This window comes from Caloenas nicobarica, chromosome 1, assembly GCF_036013445.1.
Source record: "Caloenas nicobarica isolate bCalNic1 chromosome 1, bCalNic1.hap1, whole genome shotgun sequence".
Classification (NCBI taxonomy): domain Eukaryota; kingdom Metazoa; phylum Chordata; class Aves; order Columbiformes; family Columbidae; genus Caloenas; species Caloenas nicobarica.
Genome location: NC_088245.1, coordinates 94,782,338 through 94,802,106, shown reverse-complemented (window position 1 = coordinate 94,802,106; position 19,769 = coordinate 94,782,338). Strand labels below are relative to the sequence as shown.

The 19,769-nt window shown below is 36.4% G+C and overlaps 1 protein-coding gene across 1 annotated transcript; it reads right to left on the bottom strand.

Annotated features, from left to right (window-relative positions):
• Nucleotides 1-1,042: 1,042 nt before the first annotated feature.
• On the bottom strand, nucleotides 1,043-19,710 carry LOC135990980 (uncharacterized). The gene is made up of 11 exons (XM_065639227.1): nucleotides 19,639-19,710; nucleotides 18,188-18,254; nucleotides 16,726-16,790; nucleotides 11,745-11,784; nucleotides 8,645-8,706; nucleotides 7,381-7,473; nucleotides 6,580-6,640; nucleotides 4,052-5,640; nucleotides 3,446-3,509; nucleotides 2,183-2,270; nucleotides 1,043-1,169 (listed from the first exon to the last, which is right to left on the bottom strand). The coding sequence occupies exons 1-11, from the start codon at nucleotides 19,708-19,710 to the stop codon at nucleotides 1,043-1,045; spliced, it is 2,328 nt and encodes a 775-aa protein (XP_065495299.1).
• Nucleotides 19,711-19,769: the final 59 nt, after the last annotated feature.

The window sequence follows — 19,769 nt, the reverse complement described above, 5'->3', positions numbered from 1 at the left end:
CAAAAGCATTTCTAAAAGACAATCTTTTTTGCTGTTGTTAAAGGAAACATAATACACAAATTATGAGGGACAGAAGGTGTGTGTATATTGCAGAAGCTCATCTTATTGTAAACCTCACTGAAACTGGCTTCTTGGCCCTTTCAAGAAAAACACGTAAGGTAAGATTTTGGTTTTAAGAACTAAAACAACATAAAAACTCCTGTGTGCCCAGAAATGAAGTAAAGCCAAAGGAACGTGATTTTTTCCTTTTCTGGAGCTCAGAAAGCTGACAAGGGGCAGGGTTGATAAAACAGAGTGTACTTGGCCTGACACCACTAAAACAATCTCCTTGTCAAGAAAGAATGCAACGACGAAAACCTGTGGGACCCAGCCACACCACTCTCATGTATTTGCTGTAGGGATACAAACTCCTCATGAGAATTCACATACCTGAAATAAAATGTTGAAAGCAGATACTTGTTGAGAACAGGTTTTTATTTAGAACATATATTGTGTCAGGTAGGATTTTGTCAGAACACAGAATATAACTATCAAATTCACTAAAACATATAAAATTTTATCGAACAATCCACTCTGGTGAGCTATGCAGAAAATGTAACATTAAAATTGCATAGCAGGCATATTACAAGTCATAGCGTCTAATACTGCATTTGAATCATCCATCCCAGTTTAGAATTTTTCATTTAGTGTCAATACACTTATAAAGCATGAATAGGCAGGAATCCAGCAAAAAGAGCTTGTTTCTTATCTTATGACTCATATGTTAAGAATCAAAGCTTATTAGCAGATAACAAGAAAATACTGATCACACTGTTATAATAAACACTACTAAATACAAAATTTAAACATAGCCATAGAATGGAACCCTGATTCCCTGCAATACCTGATGAAGCCAAAGGACTAAGAAGTGCCCTGCCGGAAGGGATGAACCAGTCCTGAAGATTTACATTACAGGTAAGCATAAAACAGGACTAACTGCATAACATATACATAAAATACATCCCTGATTCTTGGAAGAAGAACGAAAAACAAAACAAAAACTTTATAAAACAAAGTTTTTCCTGTGGCAGTCCATGAATGCTCCTTCGTGAGTTTCAACCAGGAAGTCGCCCAAGGGATTGCTGGGATTGTCATCTTTACCTACAGCATAGCTTAGTTTTCTGGATACCCTATAGAAAAGAATTGTTAAGAGGATAAAGTAAATTACACAAAAATACTATGCCTGCTGAAACTCTGATGAACAGAATGAAATTGAAACAAATCAAAGCAAGATATCTGAACATCTTGACTGTAAACAGCAGCAGGACTCCTTGTCCACATTCCTATGTGGTCTCAGCTAGACAAGAAAACTTTACATCCTATGTCATTTTAATGTCTCAGTAATGCTATCTTAACCTAAATCATGTAAGTATCTCTTAAACTTCCAGATGTAATCTTTGAATGTATTCACCAATAGCTAAAAAGGAAAGATACAAGTGAGAATGTAATTATTTCCTTGCATATTACTTAAGAAATGACATTTTTTAACATCGATTTTGAACCGTTTTGATTTACATCTGACAATTCAGTATAGCACTATAGCTGTACAACAGCAGTCACACAGAGCTCAAGAAAAGTTTTAGTTATGAACGTTTACTTTTCTGAAATATGTCTTTCATAATCACCTTCTACATAAAGGCTATCAAGCTTGAGACAGGAAGACAATACTAGTTTCTTTCAACAATCATTCATTACAAATGCAGCATTTTGCCACGTGGCTTAAGCATAAAAATTCTGAGGGCTCTGTAGCCATTAAAGAAGATCTTCACTCCTTGGAACCATAGACAAGAACGATGCACTACAGGCCTAAGGAAGCTTGCCAGCTGACAGTCCATCTGAGTTATATCTAAAATAATAAATATGTCTACAGGGAACAGAAAGAAGGACTAGAGTAGCTATTCAGTCAAGCCATCTTACTAACTTATTTTCACCGGCCAGCCATGCTGAAGTCTGCCTAGTTTTGTCCACAGACAATTGCCTCCCAGTGTTTGAGTCTGCAGGTTTCATTAGCTTGGGCTTTCCCAAGCATCCATTCTGATTTTCATTCTAGAAGTACACATGTAAGCAACAGCCTTCACACCTTTAATATAGATGTAAAGCACCAAGAATTTCTTTTGAATTTTCTTTTTGAGAAAGAACTTACCTTCGGTGACAGTACTGTGCATTTCTGGGACTGCTGAAATTCTTCACTGCACTAGGCCAACCAGAGTCGGTACCCGCAATCCCAGATTCTGGTGGTAAAAAACAGTAGTATGAAAAGGGTAAGAACAATGCTGAGTAGCATGGACACTACTGTATGTTGTTAAAATATTAGCATGTTAACACATGGGTAATATTTCACTGGCATACTTCAATGAGCAAACTGCCTTACAAAAATATTCTAATGCAAAAGGTGCTGGCAAAACTTAATTTCAAATACATTTTATGCACTCTATTTAAGTATAAGCTACGTTTCTTCAAAAATGCTTATGCCATTAGAAAAATGTAGAAGGAACTGCTGATACCAGAAAAAACATAATAAAGTATGAGTTAAAATTTGAGGAAAGCAAAATAGACAGATGTCCACCTCAAGTAATCAAGTTATTTACAATTAACCAGCAATGAAAATGCAACAGAGCAAGAAACATGCAAAGAAGTACTTTTCTTCTGTCATTTTCTTCTTGTATACCAGTTGCCAATATATTGAGGAACCTTCTTCAGTATTTTCCTTTACATGTTAGTTGTTATCTTGGTGACAAGGTTCATAAAAATAAAACAAACATTTTACTTAGTAGGAAAAAAGTCCAGGTCATGTTACAGATATGCTTTAAAGCAAAATCAGATTTTAAAAAGAAAATTAGAAGATCAGCATTTACAAATCTTACACTAAGGTAGTTTTGGCGATTTTTTTTTAATTATAAAATTCTACTGTCCTGAATTAGCAAAAGTCTTTTTATCCAGCTTAACAATCTAATTCACCTAAGAAAGTGACAGTAGCCATGCAACAACTCAATTGCAAGTTTTTGTAAAGCTGAAGAATCCAAACGAAAGCATGTGGTTATTCAAGTGTAGGATTAATAAACTATGCATTTCCTGCTGAACATGTAGATATAGAAAGTAAAAAAGAGACGACAAATTTTAAATAAAATAGAAAAAAGGAAGGGAGAAAACCAATGGGTAATAAGCAACGCTTTGGTAGGAAAAGTCCTAGTTAACCTGCAGAAAACCTTCTTAAATTGCTGTTAACATGTGATTCAGAAAACCCTTTTCTGTATAGATTCCTTAAAGGACTGCTTGAACATATCCAACTATTACTGGGGAAGAACAGCTGTCACCTAGACAGTGGTCTGTTGAGATTTGTAGATCTACCCTTGAAGAAGCGCTTGTAATTGCTAAAGTAGTAATTCATAAAGTCTCTGAAACCAACCTTGCAGGGAAGTACCAGGAACACCAAGAAAAGTTTTATCTGAAGAAGCATGAAATCCAGAGTCCTGAGAATAAAAGCATTAACAGATTACATTGATGGAAAAACTCATGTATTATGTCACAGCTTGCCTCAGAAGAAATGACTGGGAACCTGGAAATAAGGGCTGGATTTAACATTTCAATCAACAAATCTAATGATTCCAGTGGAATCTGGTAAAGTTTAATTTGTTCACCTCAATTCGTTCACCTACAAAGTGTTATCATTTCAGAAGGACAACACCTTCATTAACAGGCTCACTGTCTGAGATTATTTTAACCAGTGACACAGTCTATTAAAACAAACTATTATTGAGCATTTTATAACCACTTTCAAGGTTATTAAGTATAGTGAACTTCCTCACATGATCCTGGAGACCTGATATGACTTATATTTTAGCAAATTAAAACCCCCTAAACCCCAAAGTTATAGAACAACTCTGCTGACCAAATCACACAAGTAGTAAGCTACTGCTTGTTTAAAAAGCTTCCAGCTCTAACATATTTTTAAGCCCTTCTCCAAATATCAAAGAGTACACAATATTATTTTTTTTACAAGGTCCTTTAGTACCTGACTCTGGTAGTTGTGACTGTCAAAAATGCTGGGGTTACTGCCATCGTATGGGCTCAAAAACCTCATGCCATCTGTCTGAAGTTCAGCGTTTTTTCTGTGAGTAGTCTGTTCCCATTTTATTGAAGAAAAATAACGTTCCGGTATATCTCTCAGTCGCTTTACTGGTGAACAAAGATGATCATTTTGGAAATTCCCTAGTCTTTTAACTCTGGGAGATGCAGATAAAGTTCGAACAGGCGAGTTAACAAGAGCATTTACAGTTTCAGACATCTGTATTCCTTCATACTTCTTTAAATTTGAAGCTCTCTGAAACCCAGGAAGTTTTGGAACACCCCCACTACACAATTGCTCATAGATCCTGTCAAATTCTCTATCACATGGTGTATAGGACCTCACAGAATGACTTAAATTACTCTTCACTAATCTTCCTTTATCTTCAAGGTTCTGTGAACTTGAAAGATGTCTTGTCAATGTCAAAGGCTTTTGGATTTCTTTGGGACACAGTTTGTAGTAGAGCTTTTCAAATGCGTCTTCGTATTTCTGGGGCATCTTTGAAGGACTCTGCTTTGTAGACAATGAGGAAAATAAGTGTTTGTGCTGGAAAGAAATTTGTCTTTCAGAAGTTATTTTTTCAGGATTTATGAGTAAAGTATTTGATGCTCTCGCAAGAGAACACTTTGTGACAGGTGTAAAAGCATTACTATTGCCATAGGAACTGCAAGTAGATGAACACAACTCTGAGGTATCGCCACAAGAATAATTTTTTTGAGTTTTAATCTCTTTTACCAGATGAAGTCCTGTTGACCCTGAACTGGCAACAGACATTATGAAACGGTATTCTGAAGGACATTTGTAAGCAGATTTTTCACTTTCTTTGCACTTCGAATTAAGTGAGACAGTAGTCTGCAACTCATCTTCAACTATAAATGTCTCTCCCATTCTAGCCATAACATTAGGAAAAACAGTCTGTCTGGAGACTTTTGGGCTTTTCCTAGATTCCAAATGATGTTCTAAACTTGAGTCGGAGCAGTCCATTTTGATTTCATTTGTATCAATGTAAGAATAAGGTAAGAGACCAGACAAATTATTAATGGAACACTTGTCATCACGAAGTTCTCTATTCTCATTTCCAGAAGTTTGATTCTGGATGTCTTCATGTCTACTGCTGCATATGCTGGGTTGTGCTCGCTTCAGTTTAAGAGGTCTGAACCCTCTTATTTTGACTAAGGTGACATTGAGCTTTGGTCTTCTAGAAGGGTGTCTTCTGTGCCTTAATTGTCCAAACATGTATTTTGACTCCTTTCTCCGAGTCTGCTTCGTCATGAGCCTTGTAAGTTCCTCTAACATCCCTGGATACAAGTCTGCAAGAGTTACATTGCTCCAGGAACATTCCTCATCTGCAGACTGATATTCTTCCAAGATACTATCACAGCAAGTTTTATTCAGTTCTGGGGAAGTCTGATGCCTGGGTATGGTTATTGCATTTGTTGAAATGGGAACATCAGAAGATTGTAACTGTGGAGGTCTGGATGACAAACATTCATTTGACAATTCTACTTTCCTTCTGCAAACAGCAGCTTGGTTGCCTATTAAAAAAACCCAACCAAATTAATGACAAAACAAAACAAGAAGAAGAAAAAAACCCCCAAATCTATTAAGGCACTTCCACTAATGTATTACATGACTTAGAAACAAGTCTTACTGTAATAGCATATTTCATTAAGCTTTTTTGACAGGCTAAATGGATGATTAACATACAATCTATTAGGAAAAAAAATAAAAGGTTTTTCCTAACCATATTGATTTCACAGACTATAGAAGACAGAAAAGAGATGTGTTGGAAAACCCCCTCCATCTTAAAATAGCTTAATATATATCTATATCTCTAAAATATTTTCATTGTAGAGGAAGACTGCTTTGCTCTTTGTGATTTCTGATCAGAAGGAACAGCCTTATCCAACAGGTTTTGTTACTCTATTTTTATATTACTTTAAAGCTTTGTAGTTGGCTAGTACCAGCGCAGCTTTGCTTGCCATAAAGCATGATTAAGATAATGCTTTTTGTAGTTGTTAGGCTTGAAGTATTTACACCAAAATTCTATTTTAGGTTCACATCAAGTCTGGAGACCTTCTGAAGAAAAAGTTTACTAGTAAAGTACCACTTTGAGTACCAGTTACCAGCCAACACAAAGCCATTCATGACATTCCAGAACCAAAAAAACTATGCTTTCATTTAATGGAGCATAATGCTCCTGAATTTTGTAACTATGCGTTTTCTTTTTCCTGGGGCTGTTTAAGGAAAGCTGCTTTTATGTACACAAGTTATTTATTTTCTGTTTTTCAAACACATTTTGCCATAGGCAAAATCATGTCTATCTTCTCTTCAAGAATCCAGTCTGTTGAACTTTTCTGTTGGTTAAACAGTGCTTCTGTGTTTTCAATAAATTAAATATTTCTAATAAATTTTAATAAAAACATGTTTTGTAACTAACATATTTGACCAACCTCCAAAAGATTTAGTTGTACCAATCAGTTCTTGCACTGGGGAAGCTAAATGCAGACCTTTTGACAAACCTTGACATCCTATCTGAAACACAAACAAAAGACACATAATCTAATATCCTCAATTTTTTGCACATTAGAAGTAACGACAAAACCTTATTTGTGACCTGTCCTACTCTCTCCTTACTATAATAGGTCCTGTACAGAGTTATGGTCCTAAGGGGCTTCGTAAGTTTCAGACAAGGAAGAAAATGTCTAGTCAGACTTCAGTTACAATTTTTAAGAGTTACCAGTTTAATCTTGGAAAGGCTATTTATCTTTGCAACTTCTACATTATGTATATTTTAACCCCTTTCCCAAATATGAGAATCTATACATGGATATATATACCTGGATAATCTATACATCTCTGGCAACTTCAGTAGGAAACAGAAGCCATACCATGTAACATAACCCTTTGTGCCCCTAATCCCCCTTATCCCCAAACCCAAAATAAAGCTAAAACTCCCTTTTTCTCTACAACCTTCAAATTTAGGCTTCTCAGAAAACTTACTGAAGTGAAGATGAACTCACACATCAGGGTTCAAAGAACAAAGTAATAAAACCAAAAAACAAAAACCACACTTGGATACAGTCTGCACTGCTTCTTACAAATCACTGCTGTCAGAGACCTGAGATACTGTGATATTTATGTAAATAGCAAGCAAGAGAGGAACAATGATAGAACAGCAGAGAAGTTATATTAGAATTCACTGTGCTGCACAGTTAGAGAGCTCTTACTTTATTCTAATTAGCTAATAACTTAGAACAGGAGAAATATGTTACCATAATCCAGCTGGGAATTTTTCTAGCCTTATCTTGTACTATAACATCCACTTTTACTTTCTCTTGTATTTTCCCATCACGTACGTACAGATTCTTAGTGGGCAGGAAGGAAAAAAAAAAGTTAAATTCAACACATAGAAGTTATTGACGCTGACAAACCCAAACAATATTACTTAGATTTGTTTCAAACCACTATTATTCAGATGAGGATATCCAACCTGCATAAACTTATTTTTAATGTAAACATTTAATGCCAAAAATATCCCAAGAGGAAACTGGATGTGAAGACATATTAAAAAAAGAGATAAATAGCCAGTTCCTTGATGCAGCAAAAAGCACACACTGCCTCAGAAGACCTTCTGATAAATACAAAACCAAAAAACTCCAAACAACAAAAAAAAAAGAAAAAGAGTCCTAGTGTTAGGCTACAAATCTCTGGTAATTACAGCTGCAAATCTTTGTATCTATTATTAGTATTCCCTGAGCTCATATACAAATTAAGGCCTACTCTGTAATTCACCTCTATGTAAAATCTAAAAGCATTTGGTGATAAACAGCAAATGTTTTTCATTAGTGAAACTCTTGCTTTCTGAAGCGGTTTGTATTAGTTGTTGTCAGAGACATGACAACACCTAGCACTATGCTAAACAAGCAAAGACAGTAAATTTAATTTTAGTAATTGGTATTTGAGCAAGCAGAACACAGGATTAGTATGGCTGCACACACAAAGTGTGCGTTGTACTTTTCTGCATCAGTGTAACTACTCTGGGTAGCCCATAGTCCAGTTTGGGAAACAACAGCAGAATATTCCAGTTTGCTTTTGTTATGGTATCCATTATCTCAGATTTACTTTTCTTTTTTTTAAAAAAAACCCCAAACCACCATGTTACCTGTTTATGTTCGGCTCTCAGGTGAATGATCATATTTTTCTAAGTTTTTTCATTTTGTGATTCATCTGGTTATTCTTTTTCCATACCTATCATAGCCTTTCTCAGGGTTGCCTATTCTATGCAATATATTGTATGGCTTTCTCTGGTATACTAATAATACAAGACATAATATTACTTCATATTGGTCTTCATGACATTATTTATTGAACCTCTCTCTTGTTATACTTGCTGAAAATATGCATTAATACGCAGGCTACATGGAGTCTTCTGCTGACTGCATCAGCTCATCAGGCATATGTAAGCTATTCAAATAATTCAATCATTTCTATTGAACATAAAATTATTCCATTGCATTGGACATCAGAAATTTTTACCTGTAAGTGAATGTCTTGAAATTTTCTTCTTACTGAAACTATATCGGCATCACTTTCTTCACCTACAATTTGAAAATAAATACTAAATAAAACCCAGTTGAATTCAAAACCAAAACGGAAATGTTTTTAAACACACTCTGTATGACTCATTGTCTAAACAGGTTTCATTTTAGAAAACTCTTTTCTACACTAAAACTGTTTATCTGTATTACCTTTCCATTTCAAGTCAAATTTAAAAGCATGGCTTATAGGGTCCTAAATGGCTTGAGTGGAACAAAGAAGAGTGGAGATAACTTGTTTGTGACCAGTTCTTTAAGGTTTACACTAACAATTTCAGACAGTAAATATTTTCAAAGTACTGAACTGCAAGATTCACTATTCATTAATGTATCATTCCCACTTATTTCCTACTACATTCCTAAATTTCCCAACAAAGATTGTAAGGACCTTCTACCATGCTTCCTTTTCCTAGTTGCTTCTCATCAAGGCTGCCTTAAAACTGCCAAGGCAAGAAATAAGACAGACTTAAGAATACTAAAAAGCAAGTCCAAATCTTCCAACTTAATTTTTAGATATTCTATGTGTATGTTTGTGAATGAAACACAATAAAACATTTCTTTGCTAGATGTATCAGACCTTCCAACTCATCACTAACTAAAGCCTTAGTCTCTCATGATCAGAAAACATGTAGCTGCATTGTAAGTCCTCATTTCTGAAATTCCCTGGCTGTTATATCTTTGTCCCATGATCGTGTTCATCACAGGGAGGGGAAGAGGAAAGGAGAATAACCCTGAAAATGGAAAAAAAGAGTGAAAAAGATCTGGTTATGATACCTACGACATCACTGCCTCTTGACACTATTCTTAAATTATTAAAACCAGAATGAAAATATTTTCCAACTAATCTCATCTTCCTTTTTGTCCCCTGTCACTGCAGTCATCACCTAAAGCTCTGTGGACATCTGCTGCCATAGACCTAAAATAAAGACACATATGAAAGAAACTGTATCTTTGTGGGAAACAACATAATTTCGCATCTTCTGGTGAAAATGTTGAGCAAACAGAGCGTCGTCTTTGACAATCTACCTGACTCCAGCAGAATTATTTTATTGGAACTGAAACCCATACCTGTCAGATTATCAAAGTTTCTTCCCACATGACTAACAGGAAAAAGTTGTTATCACTTTATCCAGAGGAAACCAGTTACTGAGCATCAATAGTGGAGGAAGCAGTAAAAATGTTAATGTTATCATCTGGAAAAGTTTCAGCCTCCAATTGCTGCTGTAACAGCTGATACTCTTTCTGCCATTTAGTCTTTTTTATCCAGTAGAAATGGGCACAAAACCAGCATACTGCCCCCTAAACAGGCAGAAATGACTAGACTGCTATAGAAATGAGAGGTTCTTGAAATAAAGGTAACTCAAGTGTCCAAGAATGGTTGACTCCATCATGTCAATTCCAAATTACTAGAAATAGGTTGTATCATACAACAAGTTGATCTGCATACAAGTTGAATACCCTTCTAGGTGTGAAACATCACAAAAGTGTAATTTTAAATATGTTTTCAAGGTATTGTCAATCATACTTCGAATCACTAGAACATTATTTACTAGCAGAGGATCATGGCACAGCACAAAACAGAAGAAAAGTCAAGTATCTTCTCCAAAGAACCCTGAAGCGTTTTTAAGGGCCAAAAGGGAAATTCAGGACACCTTTGTTGCTCAAGTGCAGGAGAGAGGAAAAATGAAAACTTCCACTTTTCTGTCTGAAAAATTAGACCTATAATACAGGAAGTTATTTCACTGGAAATGCACTCAATATAATGTTATCTAAAAGATATATCATTACCTAAAAGAGATATCTTATATAAGAGTTGAACATATTAGTAGGGAGGTTACTGTAAATATTAAGTTTCGACTTTGATACAATCTTCTAAACTTAAATACACTTAAATAAATACACAATGCAGACTGAACTCCCCCTTTCTCTCCAAATTAATTATTCTGTGATACCACCCTCATAGATATAAGAAATTGTTCAGATATCACTATACTTTGCCACGCTACTTCCTGTGAAACCAAAGGAGGCAGACCTAATAATTTTCCCTATTAAGGGAAGACCAATACTTTCATGTACAGGCGAGAGCTGTTTGGTTTATTTGTACCTGCTGTTGACAGGCTTCGCATACTTTCAGAACAAAAGTACTGTATAATACCTGGAAGAAACACTGCCTTCACTAAGAAGTGTCTCTGTATGAATACTAAAGATGAAAAAAACCTGCTAAAACTAAAGTTTTAGCTAAAGCAGCTAGAGATACTCTTTTTTCTTAAGAGTTAGCACGTCCTATTGCTAACCTTTTATATATTAAAAAAACCAAAACATACACACACCAAACCAAACCAAACCCCAGAACTGGAACACCTAGGTGAATTCCATTTTTAAGTGAGGAATCCAATCCCACATCTCTAAGAAGCTACTGTATTTGGAGATAGCTGGAACTCACTGAGGCTGCTATAAATCCTCTCCAGTCTCTTCCTAGAACATTCACAAGAGGAGGAGGAGGAGGAGTGGATAATCATATTATCGCACACTGCTATAAAGCTCCCAGGGTCTGAACTGTACCACTCATTTATCCCATGAGTGCAAAAGACACAAAGGACACTTAGAGAAGCTAAGCTACAGGTGCCTCTGAAATTTGTTTCCTATATTTCATTACACAGGTTGAGAAAACACAAGGTTACATATTCTAAATTTGCAGAAATTATTTTATTATTCAAATAGATATTTGAAATTACCCTCTCAAATGACAGGAGGACAAATGTCAGATTGCTATTTTCTGTTTTCCCTCAACAAGGAAGTAATCATCTGCCTTGGTGACAGCTATACGTATGAAACACCTAATACATATATCAGAGTATTTAAACACCAGCTAACCATATTTTGCTGCAGCTGCTTTGTTCATCATTAAATGTTGGTTACCACCTAGCCAAAGTTTAATTTATGCAAAATAGTAAGTTTTTATATGCACAAGAATAAAAAGACCTTGAGTAATACAAGTTTCAAAAAGTAAAAGTGTCTAAAAAGTAAATTAAAAAACCCACCTGTGTCAGATGTATTCAGACAAGAGTTCTCAGGAGATTCCTTAAAAGAACATCAAAGGAATTTTAAGACCTGGTAGCATAAGCTATATTAACCATTCTGTATTTGGTGCTGGTGAGGCCCCACCTTGAATATTGTGCTCAGTTTTGGGCCCCTCACTACAAGAAAAACATTGAGGTGCTGGAGCGAGTTCAGAGAAGGGTGACGAAGCTGGTGAGGGGTCTGGAGCACAAGACTGATGAGGAGCAGCTGAGGGAACTGGGGCTCTTTAGCCTGGAGAAAAGGAGACTGAGGGGAGACCTGATCACTGTGTACAACCCTGAAAGGAGGCTGTTGCATGGAGTGTGTTGGTCTCTTCTCCCAGGTAAGAAGTGATAGGACAAGAGGAAATGGCCTCAGGTTGTCCCAGGGGAGGTTTAGGTTGGATAGTAGGAAAAAATTCTTCACAGAAAAGGTTGTCAGGCTGCCCAGGAAAGTGGTGGAGTCACCATCCCCGGAAGCATTTAAAAGACACATAGATGAAGTTCTTAAGGACACGGTTTAGTGACAGAGTTAGGTTAATGGTTGGACTCAATGATCTCGAGGGTCTTTTCCAACTAAAACGATTCTACGATTCTGTGCACCTAGCAAGTAAAGACACATTTTTCCTAAGATAATGCAACTACATGAGGGGAAATACAAAACAATTGTTTAATAAGGTATCTAAAGTTTGAAGAGCTGCAGTAGAACTGCAGCAAAATACTTTAAGCCCTCATTTTTTTTCAGAAGTTCTTACTTAAGGAGAAGAAAGTGATTCAATTTAGCAATGAGTAGGCCTTTAAAAAACTAAGTTTATAGGTATGATACAGGATCACCTGTTCATGGTTATTTTCTTAGCTTTTGAGTACATAAATACTTTTTCCTAAAGAGGCTTTATAACAGTAGATGCAATGGGGTGCCCATACCTGATGTCCTGTTGAATGTCCATCCTCAAAATCACTGGTATGTTGCTTTGACATTTCTTAGCATGCACAGGAGGAAAAAAAAAATAATTCTATTTCAATTTGATAAGTCACAGAACAGTATTATACTCAAACTCATTAATTCATCATCTGTATATACTCTTACTTAGAAAAATATTTAACACTAACATTTTGCAAATGGAGAACTTACATAGGACTGATACAAAAAACAGACAAGTGACAGAACAACATTCTAGTCAAATACAGCAGACTAATTCTCATCAGAGATGTATATCTACCATATTAGGTTTTCTTAACTCATGAAGCACTACAGAAAATAAAATTTGCCCTTTTATCAGTTGGTATCACTTGTAGAAAAGGAAGAAAACTGCAGACTTTTTCTGCATTTTTCTTGACGTGTTGAAAAGGATAAGAAAAAGATGAACTACTCCTGAAGCCTGAGGATGGAGCCCCAAACCTCTATTGCATCTTTTTAATGATTTTTGGCAAGGGGACCTTCCAAAAGTGCTGTGCCTGTCTTCCTGCACAGATAGACCCACTCACAATCTTTGTGGGTTGATCCCCCCCCATTTATCTCAGAAGAAGCAGAAGAAATATGAAGACTGTAAGAGCTGCCTATTTCAGCAGAGATCTCTACTTTTTACATTTGCTACCACAACTCAAATGGATTTAAATAAAACCGAAACGAGATCCACAGAGAAGCAGCTATCTTCAAATAAATGTGACTTCCACACAAGTTTATTTCATAATCAGCCTCTAAGACAAATACTGTTGCTATTAAAATTAATCTGACTGAAAACTGTTTTGATATTGCACAAAAAAAGTTACACTTCTAACCACTGCCTTGTTAGATATAAAAATGTATCTATAGCAAGCCACAACCTCTCAAGTCTGTATACAGTGCATATGATTATAAGGTGTGTATAAAAAAAATATTGCTTAAATCTCTTGCTAATACTGCATAAATTACAGAAACTTAGTCTTTCCCAAAAGAGAAGATCTGTATCTCCAAATGTATGACTCTGCTGGTACTAAAGCTGTTGCAGGACTTCTCATGATTCAATGAGTGTGACTTAAATAATAAAAACAGTACCTGTGCTTAAGCAGGTATGTATACCCTACGATCTCAAAGATATTTTAAATGTTCACACTTAATAGCATAGAACTTTATGTATCCTAACTGAAAACACATATCAGGCCCACTTAAGAATATAGAAGAACAGGTAAAATGTGCAGAGTAGCTTTAATAATCCATAGCCAGAACATTTTTTTTTTTTTAAAGGGTAACACCAACCATAATCAGCCAGTTCAAATGCTTGCTCCATTTACTTTTGCACTTCAAATAAAAAGGTCAATGCAATATATGATTTTCTTAAATTGAACAAAATCTACGAGATTCCATCTTTTATAGCATATATAAATATACAAGTATAAATACTAATCTGTAAAAGTAGGTTTTTCCTTATAACAAAAGCTGTTAACACTAGTGCTATTCCCCCACCTTCAATATTCAGTTAAATATTTCTTCCCTAGCAGAACTTAAAACATAACTAAATAATAAAGACTTTGCTGAAGTTATATTAAAAGTTGGAAAAAATAAGACATTGGGTTTTTTTGCTTTTCTACCTTATCTGTAATGCAGTCCATTTAAAATTAATTAGATCAAGTCTTCATAGCATTAGATAAACTCCAAGTAAATTCCTTCAATAAGAACTTCTAAGGTATTCAGAACTTAGGGCAACACAGAAAGATTAACAAAAAACTTACTTCTGAAAGACTTCCAATACTGTATAGTTTAAAAAACTAATTTCTGGACGCTTGCTTTCCGAGTTTTACCACAGATTGTAATCAGTCATTTTTTGTACTTTTCAGACCCATCAGCATATATTTTCTAAAAATTGGAGGCAAAGGTCTGGACCATCTAATCTTTTTGTATCAGAACCTTCCCAGCTCAACGTTTTCATCATAGGCTGATTCAAAGTATACCTGAAGCCTGTATGAAAAACCTTTTTGGTAGGATTATAGAGGGACAGACACACTAGATTGTGTTTTGTCCTCAGATGTTCAGCTAAGAGTTTCTCAGATAAGTGTCATAAAACAAGCAACACCACCAAAAAAGAAAAAAAAAGACTGCAAAACCTTAAGAAAATAAAGCCCAACGTACCTTTGCTGTACTACACATCAGCTTTTCCCCTCAATCATTTATTCCAGTAAAAACATGTATTTTATTGGAACATACAGGACCTTTTCAGAACAATGAGAATATCTTCAGATGTCATACATCTCCCTAAGTAGTATCAGAATTACACTTTGGTGTGCAGTCTCGATTTGACTTCCATCGTGATACTTGATCCCTAATGAACCTTTTCCTGCAGGCAGCCTGATTAATTCAGTATACAGAATAATCTGCTAAATTTTTGATAGTTCATCATACAACTTCATGAGATTCTTTTAACACTAATTTTTTAATATGCCTGCTTATCTAGTTATTTCAAAAAGTTAGCAACTTCCAAATCTCTCCACTTGAACATCCATGTAAGTTAGGGCTGGAATTTTTAGATTCAATGAACATCTGCTGAAACTGACACATACAACAAAAAGCTGTCTGTTTAATTGATCAGGTGAGATTATCTTAATCAGCTTGTGATGACAGCAATATCAATTATAATGTATTTACTCAAACTTTTAATTATGAACATTATTGGTTTTGTGTGGTTCCCCCCACAAAAAACAGCAAGTATCCTAGAGAGTTTGGCATAAAACCAGGATGTCTTCTATTAAGGCAAGCTTCTTTGGATAAGATAATCTATAGCACTTATTTTCTTAAACACTTTACCTGCATTCCTTTGACTTCCTCTGTTATACTGCAATTAGAAACAGGAAAAGAAAAAACATCAGAAGAATATTAGAATAGTAATTAATGGATGCCTTTGTTTACTTTGGTACATCTCACAACTAGGCACTTCCTAAATAATCATTCTGTTTCCTTCAGGTTTCCCCTGGCCTGATGAGAAAAGCCACAAGTATAATACATGGTAAAAGTTACCTGATCACTTACTTCTTGTCATACTATTGCTGTTAAAATCACTACAAGAATGTAAGCTTTAGCTAGCTTGGCCCAGGCTAAGACAGACAATTCCTCTTACAGTCCTTAATGTATTTAGTCTGTAAAGTTGTGCAGCAATGATTAGTAGATGATGCACAAGGTATTACCCTGGAGTGGAAAAGGAAAGGGAAATACAGCCCCTTTGCTGTCTCCATTAAATACTCTCTTGTTTCCCAAGACTGAATTTTACCCCTTGTCCCCTCACTCTGTGGGGTTCAAAACAGCTTCTCTGTTAACTACCAAGGCACACTACGTAACTTAGCTTTTTAGCAAGATATTAGGAACGTAGCAGCAAGGTGACTTTTTGCAGTTATGGCAGAAACACTGAGCTTTAGAATAAATTCACTGTTGATTTCTTACGGGGGAGTTCAGGAAATAGAAAAAGAAGCAACTGCTTGTTTAATGTAAGTACTCAGAATAAAAAAAATACAGTTCGCACAACAGTAATGGCTTTAGCCTGACAAAGACAGCAAGTGCTGAGACTGCAAAGACACTTTAATTACTTTAGCATTATTTTGCAGAAAAAAAAATAATCTAATGATGAAACCAGTAAGCCCTCTGGAACCAAGATAAATTGATTCAATGCTTGTTAACTTCAATGACAATATTCTGATAAGATCCAAAAGTACACATCCCCACCAGACAGCATTTAAAAAAAAAAATATTTATTTTTCCAGGTTTACTAGTGGTGCTTACCACTGGTAAATGGTCATCTATTTTAGTCTGTCTCATCTGGCAGTCTTAACGAATTTATCCTAAACCCCTATTTTAAGGCAGATGTTGAATTAATTGATTAATACCTCTTGCAAATATTATATGGCACAGCAAGATTTGAATTTATTCTTATATATATTATATATTAAGGAAAAAGAAACATTACTACCAACTGCATAGTAGGACTACATTAATAGCTACCTCAAGTACTTCCTCCTGCCATTCTCTAAGGTTCTCGGTTGACACATCCTCCCATGGTTTTGGTCCTAAAAACAACAAGAGGTACCAGTATAAACATAGCTTTTCTTATAACACTATATATATCCAGTATCATTCTAACAAACAAACATTTAGGAAGAACATATTACATAGTAACAACACATTATCAAATCTGAACAGCCTCCAATACAATTGCAGAAACAAAAACTTATAGGTAAACAAACCAAGAGAAAATTGTAATTCAAAGTTAATTGAGAGGCAAAAAAAAAAAAGTCACATACTAAGTCTAACAACACTGAGCTAAAATCCAAAGAGCATTACAGCCGCACATGCCAAGAGGAGGGAAAAAAAGCAAATTATTTTACTTTTAAAATTTTATTGAATGCATGTTGACTACATGGTATCTGACGTTAGTTAAAGCCATAATTAAGGCTTGACGGGACTGAGATCCATATTGATTCCATACTGAATAAAGGTTAGTAAACCAAAAGCATAAGCCAGCCTTTACAAATCAAAGGTTGTGAACTACAGTGCTGTATGCCTCCCTCTCCTTCTCTTGATGGACAATGTACATAAAATGCTATGAAATGCAAGTTTCCCAGTCTGTAAAAGCCTTTAAAAGGTAAATCATATTTGGTGCAATGATTACATAAGGCTTGGCACTGTGGTAGTACTTCATGTGTATGTCTGGTAAGTTCTACTTTACAAGAATTGATAAAGTAATTTACGAAACATAGTCATCACTTCAGTGATAATAAAAACTGGTAGAACATTTCATTTCCCTGTAAGGCCACCAAGATACTAAGTCATAAGTCCTACTAAAACCTCAAGCAATGTATTTTTGAACGGGGTTTTTTTTTTCCCAATAAGCTCTCCATAAGCATTGTCAACTCTATAATGGATCAACATTTATAATGAAACACCGGAAAAATATGACATAGCACAATGTGGTAAAGATTTACACTAACCACTCGAACATTCAATGAAAAGTTAAAGACTATCCACCCAGTCTCCCCTGACATTTGACATAACAGAAACTTATCAGAGCAGCTTTCAGAATACTAAGCAGAAATGAAACTACACAATCCATTCATGTGTATCAACTTCCTGGTAATACCTCCATTCCTTTGTTTCCTCTCAGTCTTCTTCACTTTGATTCTTCTTCTTACAAGTCATCCAAATATTAACCATTGTTATCCTGAACTTTGCTAATAACTCTTTTCTGTTGTCCAAAACAGAGCACGCAATGGACCAAAATGGTGCATATACAGAAAATCTCCAGGTATTACACACATGCCTCAAAGTTTACATATGAAATGCCACACCTACATGTACAAAATTCAGTATCTTTTGCCATCAAATGTTATATAACTTCCACCAGTTGCATGTTTTACTAGGTCTAAATACACAGCACATAAATATTGAAGCTTTATGAAGTTCTTACCATCAGGCGTATTGTAAGTGAGAGTTTCCATGGAGATAAGTAAATCATCTTCAAAAGGATGATTATACTAAATAAAAAGGACAAATATTATAATAAATGTTTAAAGCGATGTTTTTAACATGCATTTTAAGTATTGTTTTTATACAATTTTGTTTTGACCAAAACACGAAATTATCCACATGCTCCTTTATTGGCTGAAGTTAGCAATCTCAAAACATTAATTCTTAGAAAAAACATACATATTTTAAGCATATATATGAGTTGTTCAATTTCAAGGCATAAGCCAGTCACTGACAAAACGAGGCTTCAGCGAGTTTTCAAAAATGGTTAAGTTACTTAATTACAGAGCTTCTAAACTCCCTCTGTAGTAATTGGAAGCAGCCACTTACCACAGACCTGCAGGTCATGACATACGAAAATGTCATCCAGTCTAATGCTAGATGAGAAAAACATTCTAGAAACAGTCATGTGGCTTTTTTTTTTTCTAAGTTGTTGGAAACCATTGCTGAGGTACTAACAGGCTAACTCCTGTTCTTACCTCTGCTATCAGAGTGGTTCCAAAGAATTTTTATTGATATGGTGATAGACGCTTTGTACATAAATATGGCCTTATATATTTATAAATATAGCCTTATGCCAGCACCTAGACATTAACACAAAACATTTCTCTGAACTGCAAAGCTGATATCCCTGAATAAATACATGCATCTCTGGATGGAGGTGTATGGTTCTTACATCTTTAGCAGAAAACAGCTCTAAAGTAAGGAGGATTTGTAGAGGGATTTTCACTTCTGTCTGTAATTTTATTGAAAATACCTCATCTAATGCTAGCTAAAATGGATTAAGGGCACTACAAAGACAACTCGGACTTATGTCACTTATTCAAAACTGGCAATCGCTGATCTAAGTGTTACTCACGCCAAGGCTCAGCACAAACTGCGAAGCTGCGTGAGGCCCCGGGTGACAGCTGCTTTCGGCAGCCAGGGAAAACGGGACCTTGTGACACCAGAAGTAACTAATTGGCAAAGAGAATTCAGTGCCGGTTACCGCAAATCGGCACACGGGAAGAAAACCGAACGTGTCGGCACTGACACAGCAGGACTGAAAGGTGGCCGGGGAGGAGCGGAGCGGAGAGCCCGGACACTGCGCCAGGCGAGGCGGGCAGAGAGGGCCGCGCTGCCCGGCCGCCTGCCAGAGGCGGGCAGAGGGACGCACAAGGGCGGCCGGGTCCCGCCACACACCATTTCGGCAAGAGAGACGGTAAAAGCGGACCGCGCTCCTCAGACAGGCAGCGGCGAGGCCGGGCGGCGGCCGCAGCCTGGAGGTCGCGCCGCTGACAGAGCGTCCGCGCCGCGCCCGCCTCAGGACGGCGGCGAAAGAATAAAAAAAAAAAAAGCCGCTGCCAACGGCTCCCGCCCTCCAACGGCCGCGGCGGCGCGCGCGGCCCTCACCCTCTCTAAGATGCTGTTGATGGCGGCCACGAAGCGGGCGTTGCTCCGCCGCAGGGACTCCTCCAGGGCCATGGCGCACGGGCTGGGCTCCTCCGCGGCGCTGGGGGAATGGCGGCGGCGGCCGCTCCGCA